This window comes from Hesperophylax consimilis, chromosome 12 (assembly GCF_061612785.1).
Source record: "Hesperophylax consimilis isolate HC1 chromosome 12, BYU_Hcon_1.0, whole genome shotgun sequence".
Taxonomy (NCBI): domain Eukaryota; kingdom Metazoa; phylum Arthropoda; class Insecta; order Trichoptera; family Limnephilidae; genus Hesperophylax; species Hesperophylax consimilis.
Window position 1 is genome coordinate 9,073,990 of NC_142847.1, and position 18,603 is coordinate 9,092,592.

Sequence of the window (18,603 nt, forward strand, 5' to 3'; positions counted from 1 at the left end):
CGTGGACCTCTGTTGGCTTTAAAGTGGTGCGATAAAAGAGAAGTTCACATGCTAACAACCTTACATGACGACTCCATGGACATGACGGGAAAAGTTGATTGGAAAACTCGTCAACCAATTATGAAACCCAAGTGCGTTCTAGACTATAATAAGTGTATGGGTTCTGTTGACAAAGTGGACTTGATGTTAAGTAGTATTAATTGCCTGCGAAAAACAATTAAGTGGTATAAAAAAGTGGCCTTCCATATTATTGATCTGTATTTATTGAACTCTCATGTAGCTTTTAAATCAATTACAAATAAAAATGTTAGTTTAGCAGATTTCCAATTAGCCGTAATACGACAATTATTGCAAAAATATCATGAAACTTCCCGATCTGAGCCTCATTCTCGCTCTTCACACGATTTACCTCTGAGACTAACTGCTAAGGCATTAGCAAAACATATGCCCCACCCAATAAAGGGAAATAATTCTCAAAAACTTCACCGAGCCTGCCGAGTGTGCGCCATTTCTAAAAAAAGGAAAATGTCCCAGTATAAATGCCCAGAGTGCGATGTGACATTGTGTGTGTGGCCATGTTTTAGAAACTACCATGAAAAACAAAACTTATAAATATTTCTCCTCGTGTTAACTTTTTATTAAAACTTTATTTGTTAGTAGATATAATAATAAAAATAATTGTGTTTTGATGATATCGGCGCAGTGGTCCAAATCCCATCAGACCGGGTAAGTAAATACTATAAACAATATAGCAGTGTGCATGCGATGGCGACAGTTCTTGTTGATTTCTTGTGATGGGTCACTGTTTATAATATTATATCTGTATCCTGCGGTTTATTGTTTATTTATGTGTTTCAACAAACTTCAAGAGCATTAATAAAGCTTTTAAGATAAGCAAATCATAAATCTGTCTAGAAATAAGAGATTTATAGCTGTTTCAAGTGGTAGGTTTTGATTTTCAAAGTGAGTACCGCGTACGAGTGTAATTTTCGGTACATTTGATCGCGGTGAAAAGGTTAATAAGGCTATAAAACTGCAAAATAAGGTTTAAATTTCCTGTACAATCTGAGATTTGCTATCTAAGTAAGTATTAAATTAGTATTTGGCTGTGGTTTCAAAACATATCTCCAAACAACCCGTTTACACTTCAAAAGAACACTGAATTCACATTCGAAGAATTCAAAACTATTCTTCTATCTCGGTCCTAAAATATATAACAAAATCCCTTCACAGCTAAAACTGTATGAATTGTCATCCTTCGGTCCAAAAATAACAAAATGGTTGCTAGATCTAGGCAGGACTGATTCTGAAATATTACTAAAAAATGTAATCTGATAATTATTTATCACGAACGCCTAGTTGTATCTTCACTTTTACATACTTATTTTCTCTATTCTTAAATCCTGTATTCCTCTAGGATAATTTGAAACCTGTTAATTTGACTGTCCTAAAAGGGAAAACCTTCCTAGTTGGACAGTCAAAAGCTTTCTTGCATATAATGTAATGAATATTATAAAAAATAAATAATAAAAAAAAGATTAAAGCTCCTAAATTTAAAAACTTATTAATGAAAAATTCAATTATTCAAATTATAAACGAAAAAGATAAATACTCATTCATAGCTGAAAATCGAACCAGACTTAAATATATATTTGCATTTCCTAAACTACACACGCCTTTTGCCCAGCACCATTATACCCACCAAGGAAAACATTTCTTTAATAAATTACCAGAAGAAATCAGAATCATTAATGATAAAAACACAAATATTTAACTGTATAAAAAATATTTTAGGGAAATCATTAACAAAAAAACTGCTTCCCCTAGTTTTACTTGAAAATCTCACAAATTATCCTACAATACTCTATTTATCCTCCACAATATTTTTTTCTTCTTTCCAAATACAACAATTTGTATGGATTTTAATTTTGTAATTATTTTTTACTTTTTAACCATAACCTTATGTAACACAATCTTTAATTTAAAATATGTTAATTATTTCACCAAATAATGCATTATTTTACTATAGCATTATTTTTTTGCAAATGTACTCTCCTCTTACATCCAGGAAGAGTAGTATAAATAGAAAACAGAAGCTATGTCAAACCTGCATTGTAATATTATGTTCAAAAGTTTAATTAATATTTTTTTTTTTTTTTTTTTAGGTTGATTTGGCTAAAGATGAGAAATGTGAGTTCATCCCATTCATGTCACCTCTGGAAGTAATCGTCAAACATGGAAAGGTAATTAATAAGTATTTTGTGTTCATCAATATTTATATATTCAGTAATAACAATGATCATTATTGCCACCTATTTGTCTCATTGTAATTTGGTCCATTAGATTACGGGAATGAAGTTCTGTCGCACTGAACAGAATGAGAATGACGAGTGGGTTGAAGATATGGAGCAAGTGACCCAACTGAAGGCCAATTACATCATCTCCGCTTTTGGATCTGGATTATTCGATTCTGATGGTAAGGAGTTTACCCGCTATAATAATATCCACTGTATTTCTGTGAAAATGGGAAATTTTCTAAAACTGGATTAGGTTAGGATGTTTTCAAAGAATCGGATTGTCGGCCTCCATGGTCGAAGGCTCTCAATTAGCAAGCTGGAGATCGCGGGTTTAAATCCAGGCAAAATGGTTTTGGCTCTGTTTGGTGACCAGATCTGAATAGTCAGGTACTTGCCCATCTGCCTCTTCCCCTCACTATTACCTACAACATACCCCAATTGGAGATGCCATGGTCTTACTGGCTTCAGACGGTTGGGAGCAGTTGGGACTCTTATGCCCTATCATATTTAACAAAAAGACAATAAATAGGCAATAGGCCTGCCCTTATATTACAAACTTGTAGACATGCTATTGTCTAACAAAATGAACACAAAATGTGGAAAGTAACAAATGTAAATAGCTTAGATAAGTCTTTGAAGTGTATTGGTATAGTTATTGATCTCCAAAAAGCTTTCGACAGTCAAACTAATCTCACGTCAAACTGATACAAACATTACGTGTAGTGGCTTTTAATGACGGAGCATTAAATTGGCTAAAAAGTTATCTTCACAATAAAACACAAGTTGTAAATAAAAAAAAATATTTTCTTGACTCCCCAGATTGTACATTCTGTGGTCTAGAAGTGGGAACTTTAGATTACAGAATGTTAGTTTAATGCAAATTAGTTGTCCCTCTCCAAACAAATATCCTCTCTTCTATCAATCCTTATCAAAAATTTCCTCCCCTTCATTCAACATCTCATCTCTTCTCAAGTCTGAACTCGACTCAAATTTTCATTATAATTTTGAATTTGCCTATTTAAATAAAATTAATATTTAAATTCACCTTTCATGTCTCCATAATTTTAAATGATGGCCAAGAACACCCTTGAAGGGTGAAATCCAGAAATTATGAAAAAACTAAAAAAGTCTACCCCTTACAAGTGATTTTGGAATACCGCAAGGCACTGTATTGGGTCCATCTTGTATGTTAACAATATTTTTAAATAAAACCTCAGTGGAAGCATTATTTCTTACACGGATGACAATGTCATTATATTAAAGGGTCAGGACTGGAATATTGTAATACTGGTTTGATAAACCTTTGGCAAACCTTCTCTCAATTAATGCCAAAATAACTCATTCTTTTCCCTTCTCAATAAATATACTTAAAACTTACCCAAATATTGAAATAATGATTGAGATGACACAACAATTACTCATTTAACACAACTACAGAATGCTGTATGAGACGACCTACTGCCAGTTAGTTGTCCTTCTTATGCTTATGTGTTGCTTCGTTCACTGTCTCACTTTCTCTAATGGCATTTAAAATCTTTGGGAAACAATCGAAATAATTGTATTATTTATAATAATATAAGTAATTTACGATGAAATGTTATTCCTTGGCTAAAACTAGTGTTTTCCAAGTAATGGAAACACTTTCTCATCAAACATGAGGTCATTTTGACAATCAAATCATGACAATCAGTTTGGATGGGGATAGCACAAGATCTCATGCGACGTGTGAGAGTTTACTAGTTTATTTACAGCCTGTAGATAATGTGATAAATATGTTTAATATATGATGTAATAAAATGTTTTAATTGTAATTTCCAGTCAAGAAGGCCATGTTTGGAGTCCACCTGAACCGTTCAGGTCTGCCGGCTATCAATCCCAACACGATGCAGAGCATCTCGGAGCCGCGGGTCTACGTCGGTGGAGACTTGGCCGGGTATTCGGAGACCACGGTAGAGTCGGTCAACGACGGCAAGACCGCAGCCTGGTACATGCACTGCACTCTTCAGGTTGGTTTCCTCACATCATCTGTCATAAAGGGTAACCGGATAACTCATCACAACGACTATTGAACACACCTTTAAAAAGTGATATAAAGTCATGAAAAGTGATGAAACAAAAATAAGGTTACTTAGGTTAGTTTATTGACTTTTTATTACTCTATTTACTTTAAAGGTGGATTGAATTGTCATTGTGTTGTGTCATGGTTGAGTTATAAGGTAACATACTACACACAATATAGAAATTCCAATTTATAAAGTGGAACTAAAATTTATCATTTGCTATGGCAACTCCCTATTATATACATAGGTTATTGAAATATACACAGAATACTACAAATTAAAAATTCATGACTACTTTAGAATTTAACTGCCTTTGTTTTCTTACAAATCATATGAATTTAATATAGCCATTTGACTAAAATTCTCTCAATTTCAGGGTCTCTCCCAAGAGCCGGGCGTAATCCCCCCGCAGCTGCCCAAGTTCCACTGTGCCATAGACGACGTGGACATCAGCGTGGAGATGTGCGGGTTGCGGTTCGAGAATCCCTTTGGGCTGGCTAGTGCGCCCCCCGCCACCACCTCGGCTATGATCCGCAGATCCTTCGAGCAGGGCTGGGCCTTCGCTGTCACTAAGACCTTCGCATTGGACAAGGTAAGACTCATCGTGATAACGCGGGGTGATTAAACTCTTGGGTTCTATATGACAGACCATGATTTAAGATGGGGGAACTTAACAAATGGTTTGCCCATTTTTGTGTTAAGGACTTTTTTAATGTTAAGTCAGGAATTCAACTATTTGTATAAACTTTTTTACCAGCAAATTGTAACTATTTCACTGCATTTCTAATGTTTATTGGATAATGATTCTTTGGGGATCTGGTGGGACGGCACGAAATGAAAGATGTTGTGAAGGTCACAGTGTTTTATTTAAGTCAGGTTGCCGTATAAGAGATGACTTGAGGACCGATGATTAAGACTCCGGATGCAGGCGGTGAAGTGCTGGCCAAGCGCGGGTCAGTGAGTCGACGCTGCTGCTGGTGACCGGACTCGTTGACGTATCAGGTACTGGTGAAGAGCGTGGGTCTTCCAGAAGCTACCGTACTGACAGGGCAGCCAAAAGGTTCGGTGGACCTCGTCGGCGGTTGTGCGGGAGGTGCATAGACCAGCGAGGATGCCGCGTGGTCTAGGTGCGTGGATGTAGCGCTGGTCAGATGTGCTGGAACCAGGGCGCTGTGTCATCCGATGTATTGCTGGCCAGGAACAATGGGGCCAGGGCGCTGTGATCTCGTTGAAGTCCATGAATGAACCGTGCAGAGCCGGTTATATTGTCCTGCGAGCAGCGGAGGTGCGCGGGTTGTCACTCGCGAAGTATTGTAAATTGTTGAACGACTGATGACTGACTCGCTCACTGCGTCGGGCCTATTTATATAGCCCGGCCGATGGCATCAGTAGCTGCGCGAGATCGCTGGTAAACTATGGGTCACTCGCTTCAGCGAGATTCGTCTGGTGGTTTCGATGGCACTGGAATTACGCCTAGGCAATAGGCTAGAACCTTCTAGCGAATGCGCATAATGTGCTAGACCAACTCGCAACGTATTGTCGTAAGTAGTTCTAGACGTCGGTAGCCCGTAGACAGGTAGGTACGTATTGTTTACCTTTAGCGAGACATTCTAGATGAATCTCGTCGATCGCTTTTTTTTTTTGCCATAGTTCCATGACAAAACAGAATGTTGAAGAAAGTGAAGAAAAGTGAGGAAAATGAGGTTAACAAATAATCAACAAACATGACTTCACCTTTTCTTTTATCATGTCCTGTTTTATACGGATACCACTCTGCACATTTTGTGACAGTCGATAATTAAAAGTAATCAGTATGTAGTTATTTTTTAATTTCGGTTCTAATCCATTGTACTGTTTTGTTTCAGGACATGGTGACCAATGTGTCGCCCCGTATTGTGCGCGGCACCACCTCGGGACAGCACTACGGGCCAGAGCAAGGTGCATTTCTCAATATCGAGCTCATCTCCGAGAAGAGTGCCGGCTACTGGTGCCGCAGTGTACAGGAACTGAAGAAGGACTTCCCTACCAAGGTCAACATTTAAAAAATTAAAGAAAGGCAAAAATTCCCAGGTTACGAATAACAATATTTGAAAATCTCCTACTACTATCATAGTAATGTTGCTTTTGTCGTGATGGATGACTTAGCTAGGAATTGAACAACGCCTGGGTGGGAACCAGATGCGATGTCAACTGACTGGTGATCTCATCTATGATTATGTAAATATGTTAACATTCCTCAAGTGGATGTCATAGTACGACTGGTTTTGGGCAGTTGAGACTTTTGTGCAGTAAACAAGTAAATAAAATATAATAAATTAGACACAAATTATTAGCATTTTTGTAATGGATATTTAAGCCTTTTGGGTCATTATATACTTTTTGCATTGATAGTGCATATTTTGTTATAATTAGTGCATATTTTGGTACAATTAGTGCAAATTTTTGCAGTTTTTAGTGTTCATGAAAAATTTTGTGACAAATCTCACAATATTCATACTTCAGTTATTAATAAATTAATAAGTTAATAAACGTATTTTATCGGACCTAACCTAACCTCACTCATATTTCTAGATTGTGATAGCCTCTATAATGTGCTCTTACAATGAGGATGACTGGACGGTGTTGGCCAAGCAAGCCGAGGCGTCGGGAGCCGACGCTCTAGAGTTGAACTTGTCTTGTCCCCACGGCATGGGGGAGTCGGGCATGGGGCTGGCTTGTGGACAGGTAAGGAAATTAATTATTTTAACCTAAAAAGCAAAAAGGTATGATTATGATTTGAGATTTTCACAGTCAAAAGGACGAACAGACCTCCTCAAAAAGGATCTCAGAACACCTTCGAGCGGGGAAACTTGGCCATCTGGACAAATCGATAATTGCCGAGCATTTAGTTGAAACTGGCCATTACTTTGGATTTGTTCCTAAAGTCCAGGGAAGACCCAAAACGCATCGAGCACACCCTATTAAAGATGCAATTGAAATCCACAAAAACCCCATTAATATTAGTAGAAATGACAGGGCTAACCTTAATAGTTTTTGGTATCCGGTACTTGACAGCTAACACCAAAATTAAAAGCCGAAAACCATTTTAAATGAACTTATTATACTGAAATAACATGAGAGGATTGGAGCACGCAACACGTATCGCGTCTATATACATAAACGCACACCCAATGTTCAATAACACATTTGCTATGATGATGGACACTGAAACACTGTCCGAAACGTTGGTTAAAGAGGGAGGTAGCGCAACACGGCATAATACCCCAGAAATAAAGCACCATATAAAGTAAGAAATTTAATGTAAGCAACCATTGTACTCTTTACTTTATCAATGAAATTTCAATACTCAAAAATAATCTAACATTGAATATGAGATGTTATAGACCAAGATAGTTTCTATTCAAAACACGTACAATTTTAAACAGAAGATTATTGTTGAAATCTTCGAGAGGTCGCTGTATATGTACATTTGAATTTTTGACTTTACCGTCTGTAAAATCTCATGGATCATATTTGTGAGTCACAAATTAGACACGCTGTCAAAAACTCATATTATAATATAATATGTATTCTGCCATCATAAGCAAAAAGGGAGATGGAAATTTTCAATGGTCACAATCTGATGTACAAGAACTTCATGTCCATCAACCTATTATACTAAAAGGTATATCAGAATGTACCCATTGAAAATTTCCAGCTGCCTTTTTGCTTATGACGGCAGTATTATGATAGTCACATGACTTCAAAGGAGTTGAAAACCAACAAACTATTTATCTATGATAACATAGTGAAGAATCAGGTGCTAATACGCTAAAAATTAGCTTTGGAAATACTAAAACTAATGTGTAGCAAATTTACTCCCAACGTTGGGTATGTTTTTAAAATAAATCTTAAACATCTGTTACATGTATCTTTTCGAACGATTAGAACTTTTAATAAAATATATGTTTCATTTTAGGATCCCGTTTTGGTTCGTGATATTTCCAAATGGGTGCGAGCTGCCGTCAAGGTTCCATTCTTTATCAAACTCACTCCAAACATCACGGAAATCGTCACCATTGCCAATGCTGCTTTTGAAGGTAACTCATTATTAAACTCAAATACACATGTAAATATTGTAACAAGAATGGATTAGAGCTTTAACCCCGCAAGCCTCTGGTATATTGACCGTTATATTTGTTAAAAAACGCTGTCAGAAGGTCGGAGGGCTTTTAAAACATAAAAAAAATGGCTCACCTTACGGTTTTTCATCTAAACACTGAACTAAAATAACTGATAATGAAAAAAAAAAGTATATGTTCTTAGACAAATGTTGCCACATTATTTATTTATTTAACACCCAGAGGGCTTTTACATGTAGGTGGTACAATTTTGATGACAGACAATTTTGAAAGAAAGAAATAATAAAAATAAAATTACATTAAAAAATACACGCAAGAATTAAAAAATAATAAAAAAATAATAAGAAAATGAATAAAAAAATATAGCAATTTGACTGGTTTACAAATATACAACTTCTATTTAGGAATAGTGTTGTAATAAATCTTTTACGTGATCCATAAAATTCGCAAAGTTAATATTAAATATATCAACATCACCAGTAGTATTGGTACATCCATAGTGTGAAACCGTAGTATTGGGAAGTTCGCAATGTAATTGCGCTTATGTGTGCTGCAGTGGAATAGTGTATTTTGTCATGTTGTTATTGTAGGTGTTCGTAAGTTAATGAGTTGCAAAAGTAATTATTATATTATTACCAAGTATACAAAGTTTCATAAATTTTTTTCTTAAATTGCGGTCGGAATTTTTGGTTTCATAAACGTGCACATTTTATTTCTTCTGTAGTTAACGTCTAGATTTGAATATAAAGCATATTGTTTTCTCTTTCCAACACCGTTTAGGTCATATTTTCACAATGAAAGTAAGGGAGGTGTGATGTACGGAGTATTGTCGCGGGTGAAGGTCGTACACAATAATGATACTCTTAGGTGATCTATGTACTGGTATTTATTGGGGAGCTGCTTGTAACAAAAGAGACACGATACTAGTATGCATCACCTTTTATAGCATCTTGCAAGCATGCTATCTCGCTTGCACTTACACACATTCATACAGACATTACAGGAGATTTCTATGAGACCATATGAGTGAACAAATTGACTCTACAGGTAATATCTGTTTGCTCGCAATCTGAAAAAATTAGCCCGAGTGGTTAATACATAGTAGACTTTCCTCTATGAATCCTTTTCAAAGTGTATAAACAACATTAATTTTTAATAATTAAATATCATAATTCTATATTCACAGGAAAAGCAGATGGTGTATCGGCTATCAACACAGTGTCTGGATTGATGAGTATAAGACCAGATTCAACTCCATGGCCCAATGTTGGTAAGTTATTATTTTGGATAGAAATTACGCTGTGAACATCGTCACAGCATATTTTGAAGTTGTGTGCACTCATAAGTAAACCTTTACAAGCCGGCTTTTTAATTTTCTTATTGAACAATATAAGGGAACAAACACAGAACATTGCCTTCTTTTTTAAATATATCTATTTGAATTTCACTTTTGTTTTCGATAACGAATGAATGCAAATCTTGGAAGCGGAAATTAACCCACTTCCTGTCATCCTATCGAGCTGAAACTCGACAGAGAGACTCTGTGTGTAGATGACAATGCATTCTTTCAACTTTTAGTGTCAATCATATACACACAAGTGGACATATACGCATTTCTTTGAAATCAGACGATATTACAGCAGTTAATTTACAAAATAAATATTCTACACGATTGGCATCTGGCAAGGTCGGTGGTGTGGTTGACTCTGGTCCCTGGGAAGGAAGATTCAATCCTCAGCCAAATTAGCCAAAAAATCAGCCCCTATTTTAAGTTTTGAAGACATTTTAAAATAGATGTATTTATAGTAAAAGAACATTGTTTTTGACAGGTTGTTTTTTTACAGTTCAATATATATTTCCATATTTAAATTGCGAGTTGAAAATGCGATGCCGAAGCACTGCTTTTTGCTGCTTCAGCACATATATTTCTACTTTGTAGTGAAGATCTTTAAAATTTAATGTAATGCAAAGAGACCATATGTCTAAATGTATGCAAGAGACAACCGAGAATAAATGAGACAGCATGATAGTGGGTATGTTAATAAAGAGTATGCCTGTTTCATTGTCCTTTTTACCCTATCTCCTGAGTGTGTAACTTGAAGTAGTCTTACGAATTATACCAGTTAAATGTACCCATCAACAGTATTTTACTTAATGTTGATAGCATTATCCCAAAATAAACATCACCACATGTAATATTGTAGGGGCAGAAAAGCGAACCACCTACGGCGGTGTCTCTGGCAACGCCACCAGGCCCATGGCCCTTAGAGCAATCTCATCCATTGGCAACAAGGTGCCCGGGCTGGCCATCATGGGCATCGGAGGGGTGGACTCACCAGAGGTCGCCTTCCAATTCCTGCAGTGTGGAGCCTCGGTTGTTCAGGTAACAATATATGGTATTATTGGTTGGGGAGGAACATATAATAAAATTTTGAACCCACTTAAAGTAGTTCAAAGATTGGTAATCAAAGTAATTTTGAAAAAACCATCAAAATTTTCTACCGAAATTCTTTTTACAATTTTCAAAGTACCTACAATAGACAAAATGTATCAAAAATATTCAATAATTCAAATTTACAAAGAAATGCAGTCAAATACTCATAACTTGCAATTCAATACATCAGCAAGATACCAGAAAACTATTAAAATCCCAAAATTTAACACTAAGCTCATTCAAAATACCTATCTTTATCTAGGCATAATTTATTTTAATAACCTTCCATTAAATTTAAAAAATATCGAAAATATTCAGGAATTTCACCTTAAATTAAAAAATTACCTTAAACTATTATAAGTCCAAAATACGTTTACTACTTACATCTAGAAGTAATATTGTTTAAATCTTGTGTTGTTTCTTTATAAATTATTTACCTTAATACTAACATGTAGGTACATAATTGAACTAGAATTCCCTCACCAAACACAAGAACATTGTCTCTTTATGGTGAGGAAAGGCTACTTTAATTTCTATTGTTTTATATCTCTTTTATCCTGTATACTTATCTATGTAAAAATATATGTTTTCAAATATTAAATAAAAAAAATAAAAAAATATCATAGTTGGGTCACCCGTAAAATTAGATTCGGTGGCTGCAGTGCAGGACGCAATAGAAAAAAGCATACATTTTGACATTGTCAATACCAGAACAGGGAAACGTTTCAACACAAATCCTCTCGAATCCTGAGAGAGAATATAACGCAGTTAATACACGTATACAACGGCACGCAAACTTTAAGAGCCGACAACTAGGTATAAGATAGATAGTTTTTGTAAAAATGAGTTAGTAGAAACACATTTCAAATTTACATAAAAGCAATGACAATAACCTCGCTGACAAGAACCTGCCGTACTGCTACGATTTAAGCTACATAGGTACATCGATTATACCGTGTAGACTTCAGTGTATGCTTTGCCTGAGTGTCTCTGGACGGCCATAAGCAGACGTCAGCATAACTCCCCAATAACCATTTCAGGAAGTGACATCACTCCAAAGACATGTATCAAATTACTGGGTGTCAATCAGGAAGCTGATTTTTCCCTTGAAATTCAATTGAACAGAACTGTAAGCACGGGGTTCTGCAGTGAGGAGAATCCTGCCAACAGAAGCGACTAAATTGTTAGTCAATTCCAAAGATAGATACCAAATTAACTAATTGAGATCTGTTTTCAACGCTGCGGCAAGACTTATCACGTGCGTATCTAAATATTCCCATATTTCAAAAGTCAAAAATCTTCACTGGCTCAAATGTCTTGAAAGAATCGAGTTCAAGCTCTGATAGATTTTAATCACTAAACGGAATGGCTCCGACTTACTTATCGGAAATGTGTATTCCGAAAAATATCAATTCACGATAGTCAACCCTTAGCTCAGCAGCGTCATCAGCTATTGGAAGGTTGAAGCAACCAAAGCGCACACCAGATACTAAGTTCGGTGAGCGTGCTTCACAAGTTTAGAACCACATGATTTAAGAATGATTACAGACTCGACAGAATTCAGAGCTAAACTTAAATCTCACCTTTTTAGACAGTCATATCCATAAAGTCATTGCCGTTTCCTCAGAGTGAAATTTTTGATACCTACTAAAAATTATGGCCTGAAGTTGAATCAATGACAAAATCTCCAAACATAAGCATTTGTGGAAATTTAATAATTTTTACAGGCACAAATGTAAAACTTGGGTTAGAACTTTTGAAGCCGTTTTCTCAGGATCTACATAACCGAATGGAGTGAAATTTTGGATACGTACTGAGAACTATGGTCTGATGTTAATTCAATGACAAAATCTGCAGAAAATAGCATTTGTAAAAATATCACCATTTTTACAGGCTCAATGTAAGACTTTATGGGTTCGAAATTTTGAAGCCATTTTCTCAGGATTTACACAACCGAATGGAGTGAAATTTTGGATACATACTGAGAATTATGGTCTGAACATGAATCAATGATAAAAACTTTTCACCTTCACAGTATCCATAGAGTAAAATTCTTATCTTTTTTTGAACAACTCGTATGGTCTCATAGAAATCATTGTGTCTCCCTTAGAGTCATAGGTAGACATATAAACTAAACGTTGTTAGAAAGAGAAAACACCAAGTTTCCGTCCGCAATTTAAGAAAAATGAAATTTTGTGAATTTTTTATTAATTATTCTTATATGAAATGACAAAAAGTGGGTGGCTATAATGTTTAGAATACATTTTTGTTGTATTCACGTATGTGTTATCAGTAATTTTAGTTCAGTGTTTAGATGAAAAATGTAAGGAAAGCCATTTATAAAAGTTTTTTATGTTTGCATTCAAAATTTTAGTATTTAAAAAAGTATATGTTTATTGTTAATAATAAAATTTGATAGTGTATTTTATCACCTTTCAAAAACAGTTTTTAGTTTTCGGATACGTTCAGAAATATCCTATTTTTTTGGATTTTATTGAGAAGCGGAAATACACACAAATTCTTAGACTTTCTGACAGCTTCTTTAAGAAATATCACGGTCGATATGTCAGAGGCCTGAAGGGTTAATATTATGTAAAAATGTTAATAAATCTGTCTCTAACAGGTTGGCAGTGCGATCCAAAACCAGGACTTCACCCTGATCGACGACTACTGCACAGGCCTGAAGGCCCTGCTGTACCTGCGGGGTGTCGAAGCTCCTGGGGGCTCGTGGATGGGGCAATCGCCCCCCACCTTTAAGCATCAGAAGGGCAAACCCGTCACTACGCTCAGGGGGGCCAATGGAGAGGTAATGTTGTCTATGAATCATCTAACCATAGATTATGAATTGCTCATAAATTTAATTACACATGACTCCAAACTCTCGTGGTTCCATTTTTGTGAGTAAAAAGAAATGGGGGAGAAGGAAGGAAGAACATTAGTAGAATCTTGTAATTAGAATCAAATCAATAAACAGTAACAATATGAAGTATTCATTTTATTAGATAGGTACTACAAAACGTATCCGTGAGTAAAATATGGTAATTTAATATATATCGAACAAATTCATTAACCGTCAAAAATACGTATCGCTTCTCTCACACGCAGGTTCTTTATCGTCAATCTAATTTATGGCTTCAAACAATAATCAATCATGGATTTAATTATTTTTTTTAAAAAACACATCACTATTACACACAAGTATCTTTTCAAATGTAAATAAAAATATTCGAAACATCAGAAATAAATATATAAATCGTCGAAGCTTATCTTCATAGTGTAAGCTACGGGTGACCCGGCAGCCATTTTAATATTTCAAGGACAACGCTATTATTCATAAATACATTCCGGAGTACAGCTGTTCAACTGTGGTGCGAATGTGATTGCGTTCGACTTGATATATGAAATTATATATTCACACACTTGAAAAGGATTTTATACCTAATAAAAAAAACTACACATAAATAATGAAAGGAATTTATTGTTATTATCTCACCGTACCTGTTTCATAGTATACACATTTCGATTATTGATAAAAAGTCGTAAGTGTACAACTTATGACTGGATATTTTGCAGTTGGTTTATGATTTCCCATTGTTTGCATGATTTGTGGTTCGGCTCGCAAGTGTATTCACAGCATTATGGTTATAACATCACTAGGTACACTTGATTGTTCACTATAAACCATATATATTTATTTCTAAATAATCTAACACTTCGGTGAAATTAAATTTTTTTACAAGATAAAGTATGCTTGTATGCAGAGATGTGCAAAATGGGTACCCAAAACCATTTGAAATGCAAAATGGAAATGGGTCAGAACTTTTCCATTTTAAAATGCAAAATGGTTTTTAGAAAAGCATTTCAAATGCAAAATACCTATTTTCAAAATGCATTGAAAATGCAAAATGGTTTCTCAAGTCAAACAATTAAAATAATTATAGAATTTTTAAACAATTTTCTCATTTAATAATGGACATCGATGTAGAACAAACATATTACATGATGGTAAATCCTTAAACACCACGACTACAGATTATGAAACCACAAAAAAATTGCGCAAGTCAACTGTTGCCAACGTAAAAACATAGAAACTGCTATCTAACATTTAATATTACAGCGTCATGGCCGGGGCCCCATGTTCAGTATTTGAATCAGTATTTTTTGTAATGGTATCATTCATTGCCAGGGCTCCTACCAGGGAGCAACTTGACAAATGTAAATTATCTCTCTTAGCGAGGTTGAGGACCGACTGATATTTGGGGCTTATGAAAAAACATGAGTGGAGATAGTAGGAAGAATGTTGCAAAAAAGCATTTAAAATGGAAAATGCATTGAAAAAAGCATTTAAAATGCAAAATGCAAAATGGTTTTTAGAAAAGCATTTAAAATGCAAAATGGAAAATACCCATTTTGCATTTTGCATTTCCATTTGAAATGGATTTATTTGAAATAAAGCACATCTCTGCTTGTATGGTATATTTAAGAAAAAAATTATGATATAGTAAACTTAAGAGTTCACATCCACAAAAAGCAAATAATAATTCTATATAGTATATATTACTCCGCGAGCATCTCCGATTGAGAATCTTATGAAACTCACGCCAGTCACATGTGTAAAGACCCGGAAAGAATTCCCACTCATTCAATTTATGCTTTAAATTAGGAGTTCTTTTTAAAGATTTGTGTCATTGACTGGGATTTAACACCTCACAAGAGCGCTTCTACCTATACGAGGTAAAGGCAGGATAGCTATGTCGCCACCCAGTCGGGCATTGTTGTGAGGCGGGTTAAGGTAGGGATACCTATTAACAAAGATATTAGAAGAACGAGATATGCTATGTTGGCCGCCGGACCGTAGGCGGAGTACTACCTAATTAGGGTACTTTGAATACTATCGGGACGTGTACGCACAGAAATCTGTTATATGTATTAGTGCGGATACCTTAGCGTAAGCGAAGGTGTGCAGTAGTATTAGTGAACAAAACCGGCGACACTGGGCAAAACAATTCCACACAGTATGAACTCATAGCACATCTCGTTCTTCTAATATCTTTGCCTATTAAGGATAAACTCCGCAAGATGTCAATAGCGTGGACATTTGAGATTTTTTAGAAATACATAGTATATCTCATACAAATATCGACGGAGAAACTTAGCAACACAAGGGTATTTGTCGGGAACCCAAAATAATCTCTATTTTAAAGGATTTAAGATTTTGAATGAATTACCGACAGATGTTAAAGAAGCTAAAAGCCTTGCTGCTTTTCGTGGGTTAGGACTAAATACGATAAAGAATAAGGACCGGTTGTTTCGGAGAATTTGAACAATTCATCAAATTTCAACGTTAATTTGTGAGTTCTGTGAAAGATATTTACTAGTTCTGTTATTATTTCAGTTCTGTCAAGCAACTAGCCTATAATGATATAGTATCAGAACTTGAATAGGACTTTCACAGAACTCGCAAATTAACGTTGAAATTTGATGAATTGTTCAAATTCTCCAAAACAACCCGTCCTAAGTTTTAGATGTATTGTAAAGTGTCCTTAAAGTAATAGAAATAAGTTAAAAGGTTTATACTAGATGTACTGGACACCTACGCCAGTGACATTGACTGTAAAATGCCGGTTTCCTCTCGGGGGTACCTTGGGTAAGGATTTGCAAAGAAACACAACTTCGCGAATGTCGTCGGAAAACTGACTGATTGGGCCAGTTGCTTGCATATTTATTGAGTTCAACAGTTACTACACGTGTTAATTAATGTGCAGCAATTATTCTTATCTCTAAACAGGATGCACGAGAGCATTAAGGAACCAAGAGATACGTGTCCGGTGATAAGCCTCACAAAGGATACGGCGTCGTAAAATGTGTTATAACAGATAAATATTCATTTCCTTAATTATTTAGGTACATCCACCTGCTGTCCGGTACACTAGATATAAAAATGTAATTTAAAAATAAAAAAAAAGGGTGAGTCACCCGCGTAAGAATATGTATAGCGCAATGCAGGGGTGCGCTTCCCGCAGCGAAAGGATCATTACGTAAACTATAACATGCAATTACACATGGCCATTTCATTTCCGTTAACTTAACTTCTCGATCGCTGATGCTAGATTTTTGCCAAGTGTCAGATGATTCTATTTTCGAACCGGCGTACTAGTGCTAATCTTCTCTATATCTAACACGATCACTTTTTTCCAGGTGCTGGCTCACTTCGGTCCCTACCGCACTGAGAGGGAGGAGCAGATGAAGCAAGCCCGCCTGAACACTACCCCCTTGACCCCGCTCAAGGGGCTCGAGTCTTCGGGGGCCCCGAATCGCCTGGCCGCTGTGAAGATTCCTCTGATCAAGGACATCATCGGAGAGGCACTGCCCAGGATTGGCTCCTACAAACACTTGGATAACACTAAACAAGTTGTGGCACTTATTGATGATGTGAGTTATTTTTCTGATTAATTGCTGTAAATAATATTAAAATTCTATCTATGTGGGACAGATCTTTATGTACGGAAACTTGTAATACAAACAGAAACTGGTGAATCGACATCATAATTAGGAGTCGATTTTGTGGGATAACTTTTCTGATTTGAGCTTTCGTTTTCGAGTATGAAGTTGAAATTTTTAATGTCGCTAGGGGGTTGATATCAGCTGTTTAATATCTTTTAAAATTGGTCGAAGCATTGACCCGGCTCCAAAAGTTTTTTAACACTTTAGTTGCAGAACCAATTTAAAAAAGTTAAAAAAAAATCTTAATGCTCAGATTGAATTGTTTTGGGTTCTCTATAGTTTTCGGACACCATGTATAATATATCGATAGACAAATGATAATATACATATATTTATTTTACAATATAAAATGTAACTACATTTTATAAATTCCTCAACGATTATAATAGTATCATTTATATTGTAAAATAAATATATCAGTGTCTAATAAAACAGCTTCAAAATTCAACCATCAAAATGCTAGAATGTAACTAGAAACCATCTAATTTGACACTCTTTTCGAAGCGTTATTGTATCCACGTTGCAAAAGAACATTAAAAAGAAGTGAGAATTATGCAGTTATCTGGGATGATCAAAGTCTCCTCTCGGTTTAAAAGTAATGCAATATTACGGTAACGAATTACCCAATAACCCTTTCCCGTAGGCTTGCAGCCCAGAATAACTCTGCAGAACTACATTCAAGGCAACCTACTCGTAAAACCAAATTGAAAACTGTGAATCTTTGGAGTTCTTTTGATAAATTTCAATAAAATATTCCTTACAATGATATTATATTATGCATTTACAAAGAAACATAAGTGAGATAAGACTGTAAGTAACTGTTTGCATAGTGTGAGAAGCACTGTTAGTAACTTTCCCTGGACGGAAGGTGTGATGTACGAATAGTATAGATAGCACAGAAAGGATACTCAGGATCTTTCAATTTGAACATGTAGCGACAAGAGAACAATCCAGAATTGTCTCATTAATAATAAACAGCTCGACCTACTTAGGTACTTGCAAATTAATTCCGAGAATTAAAAACGTAAACAACACAACCTACCTTTCTACGAGTATCTACTTGCGAGTTACTACTGACAGCTAAATCGTAAACAAAGCGACCTACCTACGACAATACGATTGCAAGCCGGTCTGGCATATTACGCCAACTCGCTAGAAGGTTCTAGCCGATCGCCTATGCGTAATTG

The 18,603-nt window shown here is 35.6% G+C and overlaps 1 protein-coding gene across 1 annotated transcript in view; it reads left to right on the forward strand.

Annotated features, from left to right (window-relative positions):
- Positions 1-18,603, forward strand: part of su(r) (dihydropyrimidine dehydrogenase su(r)) — a 45,760-nt gene that overhangs the window by 25,878 nt on the left and 1,279 nt on the right. The window contains exons 9-19 of the mRNA XM_089637673.1: positions 2,166-2,243; positions 2,344-2,476; positions 4,116-4,303; positions 4,734-4,949; positions 6,223-6,387; positions 6,929-7,081; positions 8,316-8,436; positions 9,665-9,748; positions 10,683-10,861; positions 13,536-13,718; positions 17,111-17,344. Coding sequence (XP_089493799.1) covers positions 2,166-2,243; positions 2,344-2,476; positions 4,116-4,303; positions 4,734-4,949; positions 6,223-6,387; positions 6,929-7,081; positions 8,316-8,436; positions 9,665-9,748; positions 10,683-10,861; positions 13,536-13,718; positions 17,111-17,344 — 1,734 coding nt within the window. The remainder of the gene's footprint in view (positions 1-2,165; positions 2,244-2,343; positions 2,477-4,115; positions 4,304-4,733; positions 4,950-6,222; positions 6,388-6,928; positions 7,082-8,315; positions 8,437-9,664; positions 9,749-10,682; positions 10,862-13,535; positions 13,719-17,110; positions 17,345-18,603) is intronic.